Source organism: Pelophylax lessonae (genome assembly GCF_965119305.1).
Source record: "Pelophylax lessonae genome assembly, chromosome: 9".
NCBI lineage: Eukaryota > Metazoa > Chordata > Amphibia > Anura > Ranidae > Pelophylax > Pelophylax lessonae.
In genome coordinates this window covers 97,403,767-97,420,786 of record NC_138776.1, presented here as the reverse complement: position 1 = coordinate 97,420,786, position 17,020 = coordinate 97,403,767, and the positions used below count along the sequence as shown (strand labels likewise).

Sequence of the window (17,020 nt, the reverse complement as noted above, 5' to 3'; positions counted from 1 at the left end):
GGTTTATCACAGGAGAACCTTCTTATTTTCTCCTAAGGTTGATATTCTTTTTAAATGTGTTGATTTCCTATGTCTCCCTGCCTGGCCCCACTGTCAGTGCCCTTGCAGATTCAGTGCAAAATCTGAAATACCTTTCATGTCAGGAGGAGGGGGGGGAGTGAGAGAGAGAAGGGGGAGGGCTGCGATTAGCTGTTAAGAAATTCCTTTTCAGTTTGATCAAGGCATGCACAGCCTAATCTACTGATTTCCACCCCAGCTTGCTTTTTATTTTTTTTTTCCTCTGTTTATTTTTGCAGATTTAATTTTTTTTTTTTCTGTCCGTTTCGGTAAGGAAATAAAAAGCCTTCGTAGACTTTTATGATCAGATTACATCTTTTGCGCAGAGCCCTAAAAGCAATTTTTGTATGCTTTTTTTTTTTTCCTCTTATTTGCGAAACAAGGAAGAGGTGGGAGGGTATTTTTTTTTTCTCGCTTAGGGCTGGAATTTGATCTGCGAGGCTGAACTGTCTCTTTCAAAGCTCCATCCAGGATCATTCTCTATGGAAACAACCTCAAGAATTTGGTTGCTTGGCTAATTTCAAGGAAGTCCTATTAGGTTTTCAAATTAAAATCTGTGGTCAAAGAACTCCTTATTTTAAATTTAGGTGGCTTTCCTTTTTTGGCTTTTTTTTTACCCTATCGAGAAAATAAATAAAAAAGCATTTCGCATTTAAAAAGAAATCCTTTCAATTGAATATGCACTGTGAAGTTAAAAACCTATAAACAGATTGTATTGTCAATGACTTTATCGATTTTTCACTGGCTGAATTATTTTTTTTTTCTTGGTTAAAGGATTAATATATAATTTTGATTAGATATAATAACCATTTAGCTCTTGAAATATATTTTAAGACTGAAATTTATTGCTTTTACCATTTGGGTTCTGTAAACCAAGAACGTGATCTACATTACCTACGTGGCCTAGTGGGAGATGGCGGAAAATTGGAAAAATTGCTTTGAAGAGGAGCTGATATGTCCCATTTGCCTGCATGTATTTATCGAGCCCGTACAGCTTCCTTGTAAGCACAATTTCTGCAGAGGGTGCATTAGTGAGGCCTGGGCCAAAGAGACTGGTCTTGTCAGATGCCCGGAGTGCAACCAGGCCTACAATCAGAAGCCTAACTTGGAAAAGAACCTTAAGCTCACAAACATTGTGGAAAAATTTAATTGCCTCAATGTAGATAAGCCGCCCTCCATCCTGCACTGTGTGTTCTGCCGAAGGGGACCTCCACTTCCTGCCCAGAAGATCTGTTTGAGATGTGAAGCACCCTGCTGCCAGTCCCACGTGCAGACCCACCTACAGCAGCCCTCCACCGCTCGAGGGCACCTCCTAGTGGAAGCTGAAGACGTCAGGGCCTGGAGCTGTCCACAACACAATGCTTATCGACTGTACCACTGTGAAGCTGAGCAGGTGGCAGTGTGCCAGTTTTGCTGTTATTACAGTGGTGCCCATCAAGGACATTCTGTGTGTGATGTAGAGATCAGAAGGAATGAAATCAGGGTAAGTGAGTCTTTTATTATCATAAGGCATATGTCCTGCTGGGCATTGGCCTCTATGGAGTTGAATAGGGAATAAAAATAATGGTTTGGATTTTACCCAAAGAGCAATCATGGGCAGTACATAAAACCAGCCAATCAGGTTTTGGCCCCCTAATAGGGGAAACCGCCTGAGATTGTTGATTGAATCTGAGGTCATGTGTCTGAAAGAAGAGATGTTTGTGTTGTCTACACCAACCAATCACATTCTTTAGCATTTGTATTGGAAAAAATAATATATTAGATCCATATGGTTGCTTTGGACAGCACACAAACTAATTTCACACCATTTTCACGTTGGAGGTACATAGATCTTGGTGGTACTTAATGAAATAGGATGTTTATTTTTTGGTCAATTGTTCTACTGGTTAAATAAAACAAAAAACAGTTTCAGTGCTGAGAAGCTGGCATTGCTTATTCTTTGTACAGGAACCATGGGTGTATGCACACACACTGATCCTTGTGTAGGTTCTCCTCATGTTTTCTGTGAGGGAAAGGTAAGTATGGAGTAAAAGTAGTTTATTTTATGATTAGGGTTGGGTTTTAGGGGGTGTTAGGTTACGTTTTAGGGTTAAGGATTGAGACTAAGCTGCAATTAAGGGTTAGGTATTAGGATAAGGTAAAATAGGCTGTGTTGCTGTATTTAAAAAAAAATGAAAGCTTATTTGCAAAGACGCAGTTTATACTCACCTGTCTCACTGGGCCACCAAAGTACGCTAGGTTGGATCTTAAGCATCGGGCCTACTTCTTGGAATGTTGGACACCTGTCATCTTCCGACCCCCCTATATGAATCCCGTGTCTTGTAGTGACATATAAATTGGGGGATAAAACCTTAGAGCCCAATGTCGGACTATTTATTTACTACAGGTACTTACATAGTGTGGCCAATTTACACAGAACTTTACTTATATTTTGCACGTTCACATCAGTCCCTGCCCTTAAAGAGCTTACAATCTAAGGTCCCTAAGGGCTCTTTCACACGGGCGGTCCGATCAGATCAGATCCGTCTGTCAGTTTTTTAGGCGGATCTGATCGGATGCCCCATTCAGCCCTATGGAGCAGCGGATGTCAGCGGTGACATGTCCGCTGACACCCGCTGCCATCCGCATCCGATCCTGTCTGTGAAATCCGGACGGATGGAAACCCTATTTTCCATTCGTCCTGGGGATCAGATGAGAGCGGACAGGCGGTCCGCTCTCATCCGATTCCTCATAGAGAGCAGCGTGGGGCTGTGACACCTCCCTCTCCACACTGCAAGCGGAGACGGAGCTGTCATCCGCCGGCTCAGCGGGGATCGCGGATCGATCCCCGCTGAGCAGCACGGATCCGCCTACAGAGGCGGACCGTGTGAAAGAGCCCTAACTGACATTTATACATAAACATACTAGGGCCACATTAGACAGGAGCCAATTAACCTACCAGCATGTCTTTGGAGTATGGGAGGAAACCGGAGCACCCAGAGAAAAAAACACGCAGGCACAGAGAGAACATGCAAACTACATTTAAAAAAAATGAAGGCCCATTTGCAAAGAAGCAGTTTATACTTAACTGTCTCACTGCTTGGGCAACCAAACTACGTTAGGTTGGGCCTTCATCATCAGGCCCACTTCCATGAATGTTGGACAGCTAGTCATCTGCTGACACCTTGTGCTATGGTTGGGATTTGAACCAAGGACCCCAGTGTTGCTAGGCAGAAGTGCTAACCACGTAGCCACTGTGCTATGCGTCCAACATACCTACAAGCGGGTCTGATGCTGAAGATCTTCCAGCAATCTTCCAACCAAGCAGTCTTTAGTAGTGCAGGCTGTGGGACAGGTCAGTATTAACTATTTGCAGGGATCCTTCATATTCATCTTTTAAAAACCACAACAGAGTCACTTTAGATGTAAAGCTTAGGTTTCAGGGGTTGGGCTAATGGATAACATTAGGGTGAGGTTACGTACAAGGGTCAGGTTAAGCATTGAATGTTTGGTTCCAAGGTTGGGTTAAGTTTTAGGGGTTTATTTAAAGCCCATCTCCGGGCTGCTTTTAAATATACCCATGCAGTGGAGTCCCCCCCCCCCCCCCCCATTCTGCATGGATTAAATGCTTGTCCGCTAGGATGAAAATGAATAAGTAGAAATATGCTTATTCCTTGCTCCCGTAGGCTTCCTTCTTTTCGCATGACTAGGCCTTTGAAGCCACCTTCACTGTCTGGCTGATGCCAGGTCTCTGATAACAACACATATGATGCACGACCAGTAGTCTTGCATTGTACAGGAGAACAGCGAGGGCCCGCCCACAATCGAAATGGTCAGAAGCAGGCGATAGTGCCTGTTGCTGGAGAATAATGGGGAGAATAAGGCATTTGTAGTCATTCCTCACTCCCTATCAAACAAGCATTTATCCTATGCGATTTGGGATGGGGAGAAGGGGACAGCCAGGAGTTGGGCTTTAAAGGTTATTTTAAAGAGAACCTGTATTTGGAGAATTGGCATTGCTAACATCTTATTTGAAAATGCTACCTGTTTACCTGTCATGCTGACTTTAATATTTTCATATTTCCCCTCTGTATAGTAGTTCTAGGCCAGTGATTCAAAAAGTATCAAACATTTGATTCAGCATTATGGCCAGACTACTAACATTTTTTTGAAGGAGTTGTCAGCATTGGCAGCATTCATATTCTATACAGGTTTCTTTTTCAGGACTTAAGTGAAGGGGCAGTTAACTTTTATTGCCAGCCTAAGCGTTGGGTTAAAGTGTTACTAAACCCAGGACCCGGCATTCACCATATCTGGTCTCCCATACTACACAGAACATGAAAATGCAATTATTTTAGTAAATATAAACGGATAAACACCTTTTCTCATCAGCAGTTAAGATCAGTCTTGTGACTTCTTTAAGTGTCCAGCCAAGCACTGGTAAAGCTTGTAGGAAGAGGTTTTTGACTGTCCTATGAGATTTCAAGACAACCTGACCCTCTGTCTGGACAGTGCTGATTGGCCCTGTGCTGATCACATGCATTCTCCCAAGAAAAAAAAAAAACCTCTCTAGCAATATACACCAAACTGAGTATGTGCAGCCTGACTCCATAGACTCTATGTTATCAGGAAATTATCAGGGGACAGTGGAAGGAGGGGAGGATCAGAGAAGACAAGATCAAACAGCCTTTTTACACAATGCAGAGGATTGACCCCTTAGGTTTCACAGTGAGTATAACGAGCATCCTTTCCTGCATATACAGACTGATGTTACTGTTGTGGGTTTAGTAACACTTTAAGGTTAGAGATCAGGGGGTGTGGATTTACACTTTTTTATACTTGTTTTCAGGCCTGAGTACAACTAGCTGCCAGGAAACAACTACTATATCCAAAACAATATGGATGCCACTTACATTAATTCAGGCCTCTGATCAAAGTGTCAGGAGCTGAAAATGTTTTTTATTGGCTTTTTTTTTTGTACAACGTCTTATTTTTACTTTGCTTTTTTGTGTTTCACCAGTTCATCCACTGTGTATAAAACTAAAGATGGGAATGTTTAGTACATCATGTGCATTTTATAAATGTTTATTAACAAAAGCCTGCAGCAGCACAAACTGTACGTAACAAGCTTGTATGGCTTCCAGCTAGCCTTGAACTAAATCTAGAAGCAGCCTGGGTATGCCTTTAGGGATGAGTTTAATTTGCTTCTGGTAATTGCTTGTATTGCAGTAGAGGAATTGATATTTTTCTTTCCCTTTTGCTGTAAAACATGTCAGAAATGGCACAGGAGAAGCCAGCAATCATTTGTCTTGTTGATGTTCTTTAGATCGCCAAGCATACTGCTGCTATGGTCACTTGTATTTCTTTGGCTTTTCAATATAATTGTGACCATAGTCAGCTCAAATTTTATATGTGACACAGCTAATGAATGCTGGGAAATCTCTGGGATTATTAATGGATGGTATACATTTTTGCCATAGTAGTGGGAGTATACTGTACAGTTTTCCATGCATGAGTCCATATGTAATATTGCCTGACTTGGGTGAGCCCATTTCACTGGGGTGGGTTGATGATGCCACAATCAAGGAGTTCTTCAGGGAGCTAAATTATCTCCAATCTCTACTGATGAGATATCTGGTTGTCTATAGCTGTAGAAGTTAGTTGATAAGCTATAGGGGTGCTATGCCGGGGTCCCAAAAGGTACCAAGGAGCCGCACATAATACAAGCACCAGTGAGCTATAGCAGTCGGATGCTACCAGCCACCTGACCTGTTCAAAGTCAATTGACTACCATCTTCCTGTATGTTGCTCTTCATTTGGTACTTAGTAATGGCATTTATACTCTGGTAAAAAAAAAATAGTTTTTATGATGTTTTTTGAGTTTATTAGGCTGCAATGGTATTTCATATACAAGTGAAACTTTAGTCAGAAAATTAGGCCCTGATAAATCATTTCATACATGCATTGCAGGTATATATATGTAAAACATTAAAAATAAGCACATATACTACTAAAAGTCCAGTAAGGCCTCCTCTCACCCTGTTCTGCACATGCTCAGTTGCTCTCTATTCTGGGCACTGTGCCTAAAATCAGAGCCACTAGAGGCCAATCAGCTGACAGCTTTAAGATTTATTAATGCTGAAGGGGAAAGGAAGCAACAGGAATGACAGACTCTGCTGAGGGAACACATTAGGGGGGGGGGGGGGGAGAGAAAAGCATGAGAGGTAACAGGACAAACTCTGCTACCAGGGAGACAGGAAAGGGATAGTGTCTTATCTTATCTCCCTGATATTATCTCATTTATTTCTGTGAACTTCAGCATTGTAGAGCTTCTGTCAGCCTTCCACCTAGTACACACTAGTACTAAAACCTGACAGCTCAGGAGGAGCCACTGTACTAACTATCCGACGTTAGTACAGCAATCTCCCCTGCTGTGCTATTTTGTTCTGACAGGGGGACACCCCTCCTCTGCCAGACCACTCCGGTCAGAGCCCTCAGTCATTGGCTGAGAGCGCTGATTGGGAGCCTATTGTCAGACCTTTTTGGTCATGCCCCTTTGTCAGAAGCTGGTCCTTCGGCTGGCTTCTGTCGGACCGACTTCAGCACACACGGCCTGTGTGTACTAGGCTTAACTCTTTAAGCCAAGACATATAATCAAGGCTGGAAATGAACATATTTTGATTGGACATTTGGAAAGAATTGAATGGACTTTATAGGCACAAATAGAAATGAAGTAAAAAACTTTTTTATTGATTGACATATAAAACCAGGAGAACAAACCCCTACCACAGGGGAATGGTTATTCAAAATACATAAGATACATAGAAGACAGTGAAATGTACCTTAACAATAAGGCATATAAATACAAATAATGTACAAATATTTTGATTGGAGAAAGTGACAAATAGTTTTTGAGATCAAGGAGAGGGGGAGAGATTCCAGTAAGGAAGTGTCTGCTCTGGACTTCAACAAAATGGTGGCCTCAGGCAAGAAGAAACCGGAGCAGTGCTGGAGACAATTTACAGCACCCATTCATTTGGTAGCCCAATTGATGATGTGGAATGTGTGTTCTTTTGTTAAAGAACATGAATTGTTTTAAAACTGTTATGGGTAAAGTTCCGCTTTAACTGATCTCCCAAACCAGATAACCAGAATGATGTTTTGTCATTGCTCACCACCTATAGTTATGATATGTCAAGTGGTAGAAGTGGCTACTCTACTCTTTTGGAATGTATCCACGAACAATGAATGTTAGAGACAAAAGGGGCCCATAAACACTGTTTTTTTACCCACATAAAGGGTTGTTTTTGAGAAACTGCAGTTACAATATATCAGGACTCAGCTTAGATTCCAATAATGCTTAGTTGGGTTCTTCAACATATCACTGTAGCTGGTCAATAAAACCAAATATCTAATAAAAGACCGCTTTCTAAGCTAGCCTCAGTTTTCACATGTCCTGTGTTACACTGGCCAGTTAAAATCCATTTTTTTGATGACCAGACGTGGCAGCTTGGACATTTGTTACCATGAGACATTCAGGCACACGGCCAGGATTCATTTGTGAAGACCGCTGATGACAGAGCATATGTAAAGATCCTAATTGGGTTTCATTTCATTTTCAGCCAACTAGAACCAGATTTCAGTAGATCCTGGTTATTGTCAGAATGTGACGGCCAAATATGAAGCCATTTCTCTGGACAAGCTTAGTCATATAGATCAGTAATGTTGTTTTGATTTTGGCAAGGTGAAATATATCTGTTTAAAGTGATTTACTTTCCCTCTCTCTCTGTACATTATATATTGTATATATAAATATATGTGTTTTTTCCTTTCTGATGCCTGAAATGTGCCAGAATCATTTGAGATATTGCAGAAAATAATAAAAAGGACTGCAACTGCTCCCATGGTAATGTTTTGGCTGGTCTGCCCTGTTCTATATTTTCTCAGTCCTTTTGAAAAGGATTTTGTTATAAAGCAAAGTATCTTTGTGAAAAGGCTGTGATGGAAGCAGAAATTTCCCAGCGCATGTGCAGCATACTGGTTGTAGGATGCTTGGGATTCCTGAAAACAAGTATGCTTCGTGTGAATTAGGGATTCACTAAGTCAGGGGCGGAGCAAGGGGTGGGCAGAAGGGAAGGCTGCCTTGGGCATGGTGGAGACTTTAGTGGGTTGTGCTAGAATGGGTGATTAGGAGGGGGGATTTGTACTAGGAGAGTAGATTTCTGTTAGGAAGGGGGATTTTTTTTTGGGGGGGGGGGATTTGTGCTAGTAGGAATTAGTGCTGGGGGGGGGGGATATGGTATGAAGGATTAGTTCTAGGAGAGGGGATTTGGGGGTGATTTGGACTGGGAAAGGGGAATTTGGAGGAGGGGAGGGGGTGATTTATACTCAGGGAAAAATTGAGGGGTAAAGGAATTGTGCTAGGAGGGGGGAGTTGAGAAGGAGGGGATTTGTCCTGGAAGAAGGGAATTATTTGGGGAAAGAATTTTGGCTTGCAATGGGAATTTATGATTGGGGGGTAAGTGTGAAGATTAGAGCGGGGTGGAGAGCATTTTTACTGACACATATTTCTCTTACGTTTTTGGGGGGTGGTGCCACTTGGCATCTTTGCCCTGGGAGCTAGATAACCTTGTCCCAGCATTGCTATCAGAGCCTTCTCGTATGGGTGGTCAACGCTACCTAGAGCAGATATATCAGTTGTGTAAAACACTGGTAGCCTGAATCACATGTAGGCTTCTTAAATCTCTAGAAAACCCCAATGGTGAGCTATCTTCATAAGAAATCTCAGTTCTCTCCAACCACTGATGTCAATTTTAAACCAAAATGTGGTGTCACACATACAGGGTTCTTTGTCAGTCCAAATAAATGGATAATAGAGGAGCCCAGCTTCAGGTGGCACTTTCATAGAAGTCTTGTGGGGCCCAAAAGAACATCAGACTATCTCAAGGCAATCTTACCAATGCAGTATTTAGGAGATAAAGGAAGCCGTTGGATAAATAAAGCTAAAATGTCAGTGCAGTTGGCCTTCAAAGAAGTCTAATTTACTATTGCACTCATTGGATGATTAATACACAGTACATGCTTTTTATTCCCTGGATTACTTTGGTCTGTATCAGTTGGATAAAGATATAACCAAGACCATTTTCTAGACAGCTGTGATTGGTAGCCAGACAACCATATAATCACAAATAATTAATCTAGGAGTAGTTGTCTCTTGTAATGTTCTTATAACCAATCGGCAAGCAAGTGTTTTTTCTAGTAGAATGGCTATCTTGCCTTCCATGCTGATGAGCCTGGAATGTGGCCTTGGTTGGGTATTTACCCAAACTATGTGGTCTTTTAGAAGTTACAGTATATTATATACACAGAAGATGATAGCTGTTGGTGATCCTTGGACAGTTTTTGTGTTGATTATTAATGGGAGATGTTTGCTCTAGTTTGGGGCTGTGCATTTGAATCTCCAAAGTGTTTCACAAGCCCTGATTTTCACTCCGTATTGTGTGTCCTGTGAAGTGAAACCTCTAAAGCCTCGTATACACGCGTCGAAAATGGGCAATGAATTTTCGTCCGACAACCGATCCGCCGATTTTCGGCTTGTTAGTATGATGCTTCCGACAACCGACTCCGACTTTTCGGCCGAAAAAAATCTGGTGTGCAGGCTATAAAATTTTTGTCCACCGTCAAAACACGTCCGATTTTCATGCAGTCAGTACAGATTTCGACAAGGAAAAATCTTATGAGCAAGACTGGGCATGCATTGGGAACAGATTTTGAAGATAATACAGAAAATTACGAAAAGCTACATTCCCAAAGAACCGGCTCTATTTCTGCTCCACGTCCCTAGCATACAGATACAAAATTATAATAAATCCATTATACCACATTTAATAAATGCAGCTAGGACATGTATTCCTCTCAGGTGGAAAGAGACTGAGCCACCTAACATAATTATGTGGTTTAGGAAGGTGGAGGAAATAAACAACTTGGAAAGCTTGGTCTTTTCCGCCCGCCAACAAACTGACAAATATGAGAAGAAATGGAAACAATGGATAGACTACGTAAACTCAGGAGGACAACTTTAAAATACAGAGCAAGAATTAGATATAACGGATAAATAAGTATAAGGAAAAAGTGCAGGAGATGAGGAGAGAGAGGAGAGGAAATTTAATTCTTTGGTTCTTAATTTTTTTTTTTTCTTTCTTTGGGGAGGTGGGGAGGAGGAGAGAGAGGGAAAAGGATTGAAATGGGAGATTTGGGTTCGGTTATAGAATGCTTAAGGAAGACTAGGGTCATTTTTGAGTTGAACTGAATATTTTGAAATTTGTAACTGTGAGAGTTGAAATGTTCGGTTATAGAATGTTTAAGGAAGGCTATAGCCCTTTTGAGTTGAACTGAATATTGTATAATTTGTAACTGTGAAGGTTGGAATGTATTGAATACAGTGTATATGTAACTGAACTTAAAGAAATAAAGAAATAATTTGTAAAAAAAAAAGACTGGGCATGCTCAGATAAGAAAGAACACAAAGAAAGCAAACCACATGACATCACTTCTGAAGTAGAATTTTGTCGGGCGAGAAAATTTGTGTTCAGTCTAGGCACATTCCAACCAACAAAACACAACTCTGGACAAAAGATGGCCGATAATCGTTGCGTGTGTACGAGGCTTTAGTGTAATATATAGTTACCCCTTACTTCCTAAACATCTGCAGTTTTCAAGGGACTGTCGTTCTTGGGAAGATTTTGTTGAACCATCATTTATTCTGCACATTGTCACTTATTTACTCCATGGCAAAAAAAAAAAAAATTATATATATATATATATATATATATATATATATATATATATATATATATATATATATATATATATATATATATATATATATATATATATACAGTGGGTACGGAAAGTATTCAGACCCCCTTACATTTTTCACTCTTTGTTATATTGCAGCCATTTGCTAAAATCATTTAGGTTCATTCTTCTTCCTCATGAATGTACACATAGCACCCCATACTGACAGAAAATCACAGAATTGTTGACTTTGTTGCAGATTTATTAAAAAAGAAAAACTGAAATATCACATGGTCCTAAGTATTCAGACCCTTTGCTCAGTATTTAGTAGAAGCCCCCTTTTGATCTACTACAGCCAGGAGTCTTTTTGGGAAAGATGCAACAAGTCTTTCACACCTGGATTTGGGGATCCTCTGCCATTCCTCCTTGCAGATCCTCTCCAGTTCTGTCAGGTTGGATGGTAAACGTTGGTGGACAGCCATTTTTAGGTCTCTCCAGAGATGCTCAATTGGGTTTAAGTCAGGGCTCTGGCTGGGCCATTCAAGAACAGTCACGGAGTTGTTGTGAAGCCACTCATTCATTATTTTAGCTGTGTGCTTAGGGTCATTGTCTTGTTGGAAGGTAAACCTTCGGCCCAGTCTGAGGTCCAGAGCACTCTGGAGAAGGTTTTTGTCCAGGATATCCCTGTACTTGGCCGCATTCATCTTTCCCTCGATTGCAACCAGTCGTCCTGTCCCTGCAGCTGAAAAACACCCCCACAGCATGATGCTGCCACCACCATGCTTCACTGTCGGGACTGTATTGGCCAGGTGATGAGCAGTGCCTGGTTTTCTCCACACATACCGCTTAGAATTAAGGCCAAAAAGTTCTATTTTGGTCTCATCAGACCAGAGAATCTTATTTCTCACCATCATGGAGTCCTTCAGGTGTTTTTTAGCAAACTCCATGCAGGCTTTCATGTGTCTTACACTGAGGAGAGGCTTCCGTCGGGCCACTCTGCCATAAAGCCCCGACTGGTGGAGGGCTGCAGTGATGGTTGACTTTCTACAACTTTCTCCCATCTCCTGACTGCATCTCTGGAGCTCAGCCACAGTGATCTTTGGATTCTTCTTTACCTCTCTCACCAAGGCTCTTCTCCCCCGATAGCTCAGTTTGGCCGGACGGCCAGCTCTAGGAAGGGTTCTGGTCGTCCCAAATGTCTTCCATTTGAGGATTATGGAGGCCACTGTGCTCTTAGGAACCTTAAGTGCAGCAGAAATCTTTTTGTAACCTTGGCCAGATCTGTGCCTTGCCACAATTCTGTCTCTGAGCTCTTCAGGCAGTTCCTTTGACCTCATGATTCTCATTTGCTCTGACATGCATTGTGATCTGGAAGGTCTTATATAGACAGGTGTGTGGCTTTCCTAATCAAGTCCAATCAGTATAATCAAACACAGCTGGACTCAAATGAAGGTGTAGAACCATCTCAAGGATGATCAGAAGAAACGGAAAGCACCTGAGTTAAATATATGAGTGTCACAGCAAAGGGTCTGAATACTTAGGACCATGTGATATTTCAGTTTTTCTTTTTTAATAAATCTGCAACAATGCCAATAATTCTGTGTTTTTCTGTCAGTATGGGGTGCTATGTGTACATTCATGAGGAAGAAGAATGAACTTAAATGATTTTAGCAAATGGCTGCAATATAACAAAGAGTGAAAAATTTAAGGGGGTCTGAATACTTTCCGTACCCACTGTATATATATATATATATATTTTTTTTTTTTTTTTTTTCATAGTGCCATCTTCCTCTTGAGTGAGGATATTAGTGGCTATAAGGTTATAGTAACATGCATAAAGAATAAACCACGGGTGAGACTTTTGCCCCAAAGCATTAATTGTCTACCAGGTAGAGTACATTTGAAAAAAAAAACTTACCATGGGACAGCTGTTTTTTTCTCAGGTTATTATTTTTGTATGTCCCAAGGAGGTTCTTTGATGAATTCCTGGTATGGGTATTTTATAAAAAGTTACATTAGTCCAGCTTGGAACAATGTAACTATGTATGCACCATACCTGGCCAATCACCCTGGATGGTGGAATGCACCTAAGTACTGAAGAAGACACCACTACTCCAGTGATCTCCACTTGCATCCAGGTCCCGTGCTGAGTGGCTGGCCTGATGCATTGTGAATGAATGCAAGGGATTCTCTAATTGGATGAGCATGACGTCACAGCCCTGCCTCTGTGCCTCATCCAATTAGATAATACCTTGCAGAGATTAAAAAAATGCAAAGCTTTTTCTGAATAGCGCCAGTGCTGAGGAGCTGACCTTCCTGGTTCAGTAGTCAGGAGTGCAGCCACTTGCTGCAGGCCCCAGGAATAAGTGGAGATTAGTAGAATAGCGGTGTCTACTTCAGTGATTTCCAGCTTCCAGGGGCATTGGCCATATATGGTATATACATAGTTGGATGGTCCAAGCTGGATTAATGTAACCATGTATAATACAGCCATTCCTGGAGTTATCCTTTAAAAGGACCCCCACCTTTGCATGCACACTTTTATGATACATGTGTATACATATATCAGGGGTGTCAAACTCAATTTCATCGCGGGGCGATTCGGCATTATGGTTGCCCTCAAAGGGCCTGTTGTATCTGTAAGACTAAATGTCCAGAGCACCCTCCCCCCCTTACATTAGATGCCAAGAGCCCCCCCACCATCAGAAGTCAAGCCCCCCCACCCTCCTTTACATCACAGTGCACCCCGCTTACCTTGTGCTGCTGCTGGGGATGGGGCTGGGAAACAGAAAGTACAAGGTCTGGAGGAGGACCAGAGAAGGGCTGGAGTCAGCTGCTGGAGTCTGCTGAATGCTGAGACCAGGGGAGGAGGATACGAGGGGTTGCTGTGGCTGCACAGAGAGGCACAGGTTCTGCAGGATCTCTGATGCGACTGCTGAGATGAAAGGGGGGGGGGGTTGTGGGGTAAAGACAAACCACTGCATGGAGATGCACAGGATCTGGCGGAGGAGTTCTTTGCTCCACTCTGCTGCCAATTGCTGAAGTGGAATGGAAATGAGGGGGGGGGGGGGGTGCTGCAGCTGCAGGAGAGGTGCGAGGGCCATATTAAATGGCTTAGCTGGGCAGATTCGGCTCCCGTGCCTTGTGTTTGACATACTTACAAAGAAAGCATATGTTGTAACTATATAAACATTCATAAACATAACATTCATGACATTTCATAAACATTTGTGCTTCAATTTCCAGGTGATTTTGCAATTACTAGTGGCAGCTTCCATTATTTATTAATGTTTCCAAGCATGTACATTTGGGGAAAGTTTAGAATTTGCTGGGAGTGTTTGGAAACTTCATAAAATCATGATTGTCATAAATAAACATGCTTCATCAGAATTTAGTTGTAGTATCTCACCTTATACTGAAGTTTGTTTGGGCCATTTTACATGCCATCCCTTGTTATGTCTTTGATTAGCCTTTTCTTTGGTCCAGTTATTTTAGCTTGTTTAAATCACTTGTAAGGCTGAACTACAGGCCAACAATAAATGCAGTTTATGTTTTTCTTACGTCTTTAAAGGCATTTGTCATACAAGCCCGTCAAGGGACAGGTGTCATACATGCACATCAAGAGACAGGCGTCATCCATGCACATCAAGGGACATGTGTCATACATGCACATCAAGGGACATGTGTCATACATGCACATCAAGGGACATGTGTCATACATGCACGTTAAGGGACGGGTGTCATACATGCACGTTTAAGGGACGGGTGTCATACATGCACATCAAGGGACGGGTGTCATACATGCACGTTAAGGGACGGGTGTCATACATGCACGTTAAGGGATGGGTGTCATACATGCACATCAAGGGATGGGTGTCATACATGCTGCTGTCCGGGGAGCCGACAGAAGGAGATTGCATTGACCTTATCAGTATGTTGCTGTACCTTCCCAAGGTCACCCAGCTTTAAGCCCTGTTTACACCTGAGCTTTCTTCAGCTCAAAAAGAGCTCATCTCTGAAGTCTACAAACCCCAAACAAACAAAATCCTGTTAATTTCAATGACCCCTGTTCACATTTCAGCATTTTGTCGCATGAAGCTCCAAAAAGTACATGAGCTTCTTTTTTTGGTAGATTACAGGCGTTTTTGTTAGATGCCAATGTCTGCCTCCAAACACCTGCATAAAACGCTTGAAAAAGGCCCGAAAACTATACGCTCAGGTGTGAATGGAGCCTTACTACTTCAAGTATATGTAAATCTAATCACTAACATCCCTATGTAAGGTTTAGTGTCCGTTCACACTGCCGCGGCACGACTTCGTGGGCGACCTGTGAAGTCGCGTGCACCGTGACTTCGGCGCAACTTGCACGGACTTCACATAATTGAAGTCAATGCAAGTTGCTCCGATGTTGCTCCGAAGTAGTACAGGAACTATTTTCTAAGTCGGAGCGACTTGAGTCGCTCCTATTAGAACGGTTCCCGTAGCACAGAATGGACCGCGACATGTCAGGCTGACCAGTCGCCTGACAGGTTGCGGTAGTGTGAACCGGGACTAAACCTACTGTATACAGTCAGTCATTTCAAAAAATAAAAACAAAGCATGCTGATCTTGACATGAAGGTGCACACACCTTTGGGTTGGTTGCAGTGTGCATAGGACACATATAACACATTTGTTGTCTGTTTGTCCTTGCAGGAACCTGTGTTCATCTAGTGAGGTAAAATGCAGATCACCGTACTATGTTTGTACAGGCTCCTGAAGTGTAAATGTTAAGGGGGCAACCCTCCTCCTTTCAGTTTTTAGTAGAGGGTGAACAGGTGAATAAATTACTGGACTGTTTTATCTCTGGGTATCTTGGGGATCTGTGAGATGTCTCCACTTTAAAGGTGAAGGCAGATATATAAAAGACAAAAATGAATGCAGCTAGGCATTTGTTAACAAATCAATAAATTTATTTTTTTCAAATGTAACTACTTCTACATAAGTAAGCATCGGCCTCTTGTAACCCTCTATACAGCAGTACTTCACATTAGAAGAGGGGGCAAGACTTGGAGCTAATCAGGGGAGCTACATGCAGATCTGTTTAGGAATTTGCCAATAGGAGGAGAGATTAGAGTGAACAGAGGGTTAACCTTATCAGTCTGCTGTTCTTTCACTGTCCAGTCAGCAAGCTGAGGGTGGAGAAAGTATATCACATATTTAGGGTGTGACATGAAACATGAGTCCCAAGCAATAGGCTCAGCTGTTCATGACTCTGCCTGCACAGCTGTGTCATTCATCCGCAGGAATCTGTGAATGAAAAAACTACAAGTCCTATCTTCCACTATGCCAGAGGGAACATACTTCTCGGTGGAGCCCCATCGTGGTGACGCTTGCAGTCCATTGATACTTCCTCCAGCTCTGTAAATGAAAGTCTGTACCTTGGTAGGGACCTGAGTTGAAGGAAGAGTCTTCAGGAACCAGAGCCTTGTCCCTGTAAATTCCATTATTATGGTTGCAATACTTCACAGGCTCAAATGCAAAAAATACTGGCAAAATAAATAAAAAAAAACTGGTACAGTGCCTTGAAAAAGTGTTCATAACCCTTGAACTTTTACACATTTCGTCATATTATGACCAAAAACATAAATGTATTTTATTGGGATTTTATGTGACAGACCAACACAAAGTGGCACATAATTGTGAAGTGGAAGGAAGACGATAATTGGTTCTTCAAAATTTTCAATCTTCTAAGATTGCCATGCCTCTGCTGAAGAAAAGCATTCCCACAACATGATGCTGCCACCACCATGTTTCACGGGGGGTAGTGTGTTCAGGGTAATGTGTTAGATTTCCACCACACATTGCTTGTAGACCAAAAAGTTAAATTTTGGTCTCATCTGATCAAAGCACCTTCTTCCACATGTTTGCCGTGGCCCCCACATGGCTTCTCGCAAACTGAAAACGAGACTTCCTATGGTTTTCTTTTAACAATGGCTTTCTTCTTGCTACTCTTCCATAAAGGCCAGATTTGTGGAGTGCTCCTTCACACCATATTTACATGAAAACTGAAGGGAACTGAAGGGAAAAAGGACATCAGTTTCCCATCAGTTTTTATGCGCATCAGTTTTGTGCCCTATTCACACCAATGTTGATGTCATGTCAGTTTTTTTTCCCTTGCAGAAAAAATCTGCACTTGATGCCTTGTT

General features: G+C 42.0%; 1 protein-coding gene across 1 annotated transcript in view; it reads left to right on the top strand.

Moving 5' to 3' along the window:
- Positions 1–896: 896 nt before the first annotated feature.
- Positions 897–17,020, top strand: part of TRIM8 (tripartite motif containing 8) — a 130,919-nt gene continuing 114,795 nt past the window's right edge. The window contains exon 1 of the mRNA XM_082267350.1: positions 897–1,540. Within this exon, the coding sequence (XP_082123476.1) occupies positions 971–1,540 (570 nt within the window). The 5' untranslated portion in view covers positions 897–970. The remainder of the gene's footprint in view (positions 1,541–17,020) is intronic.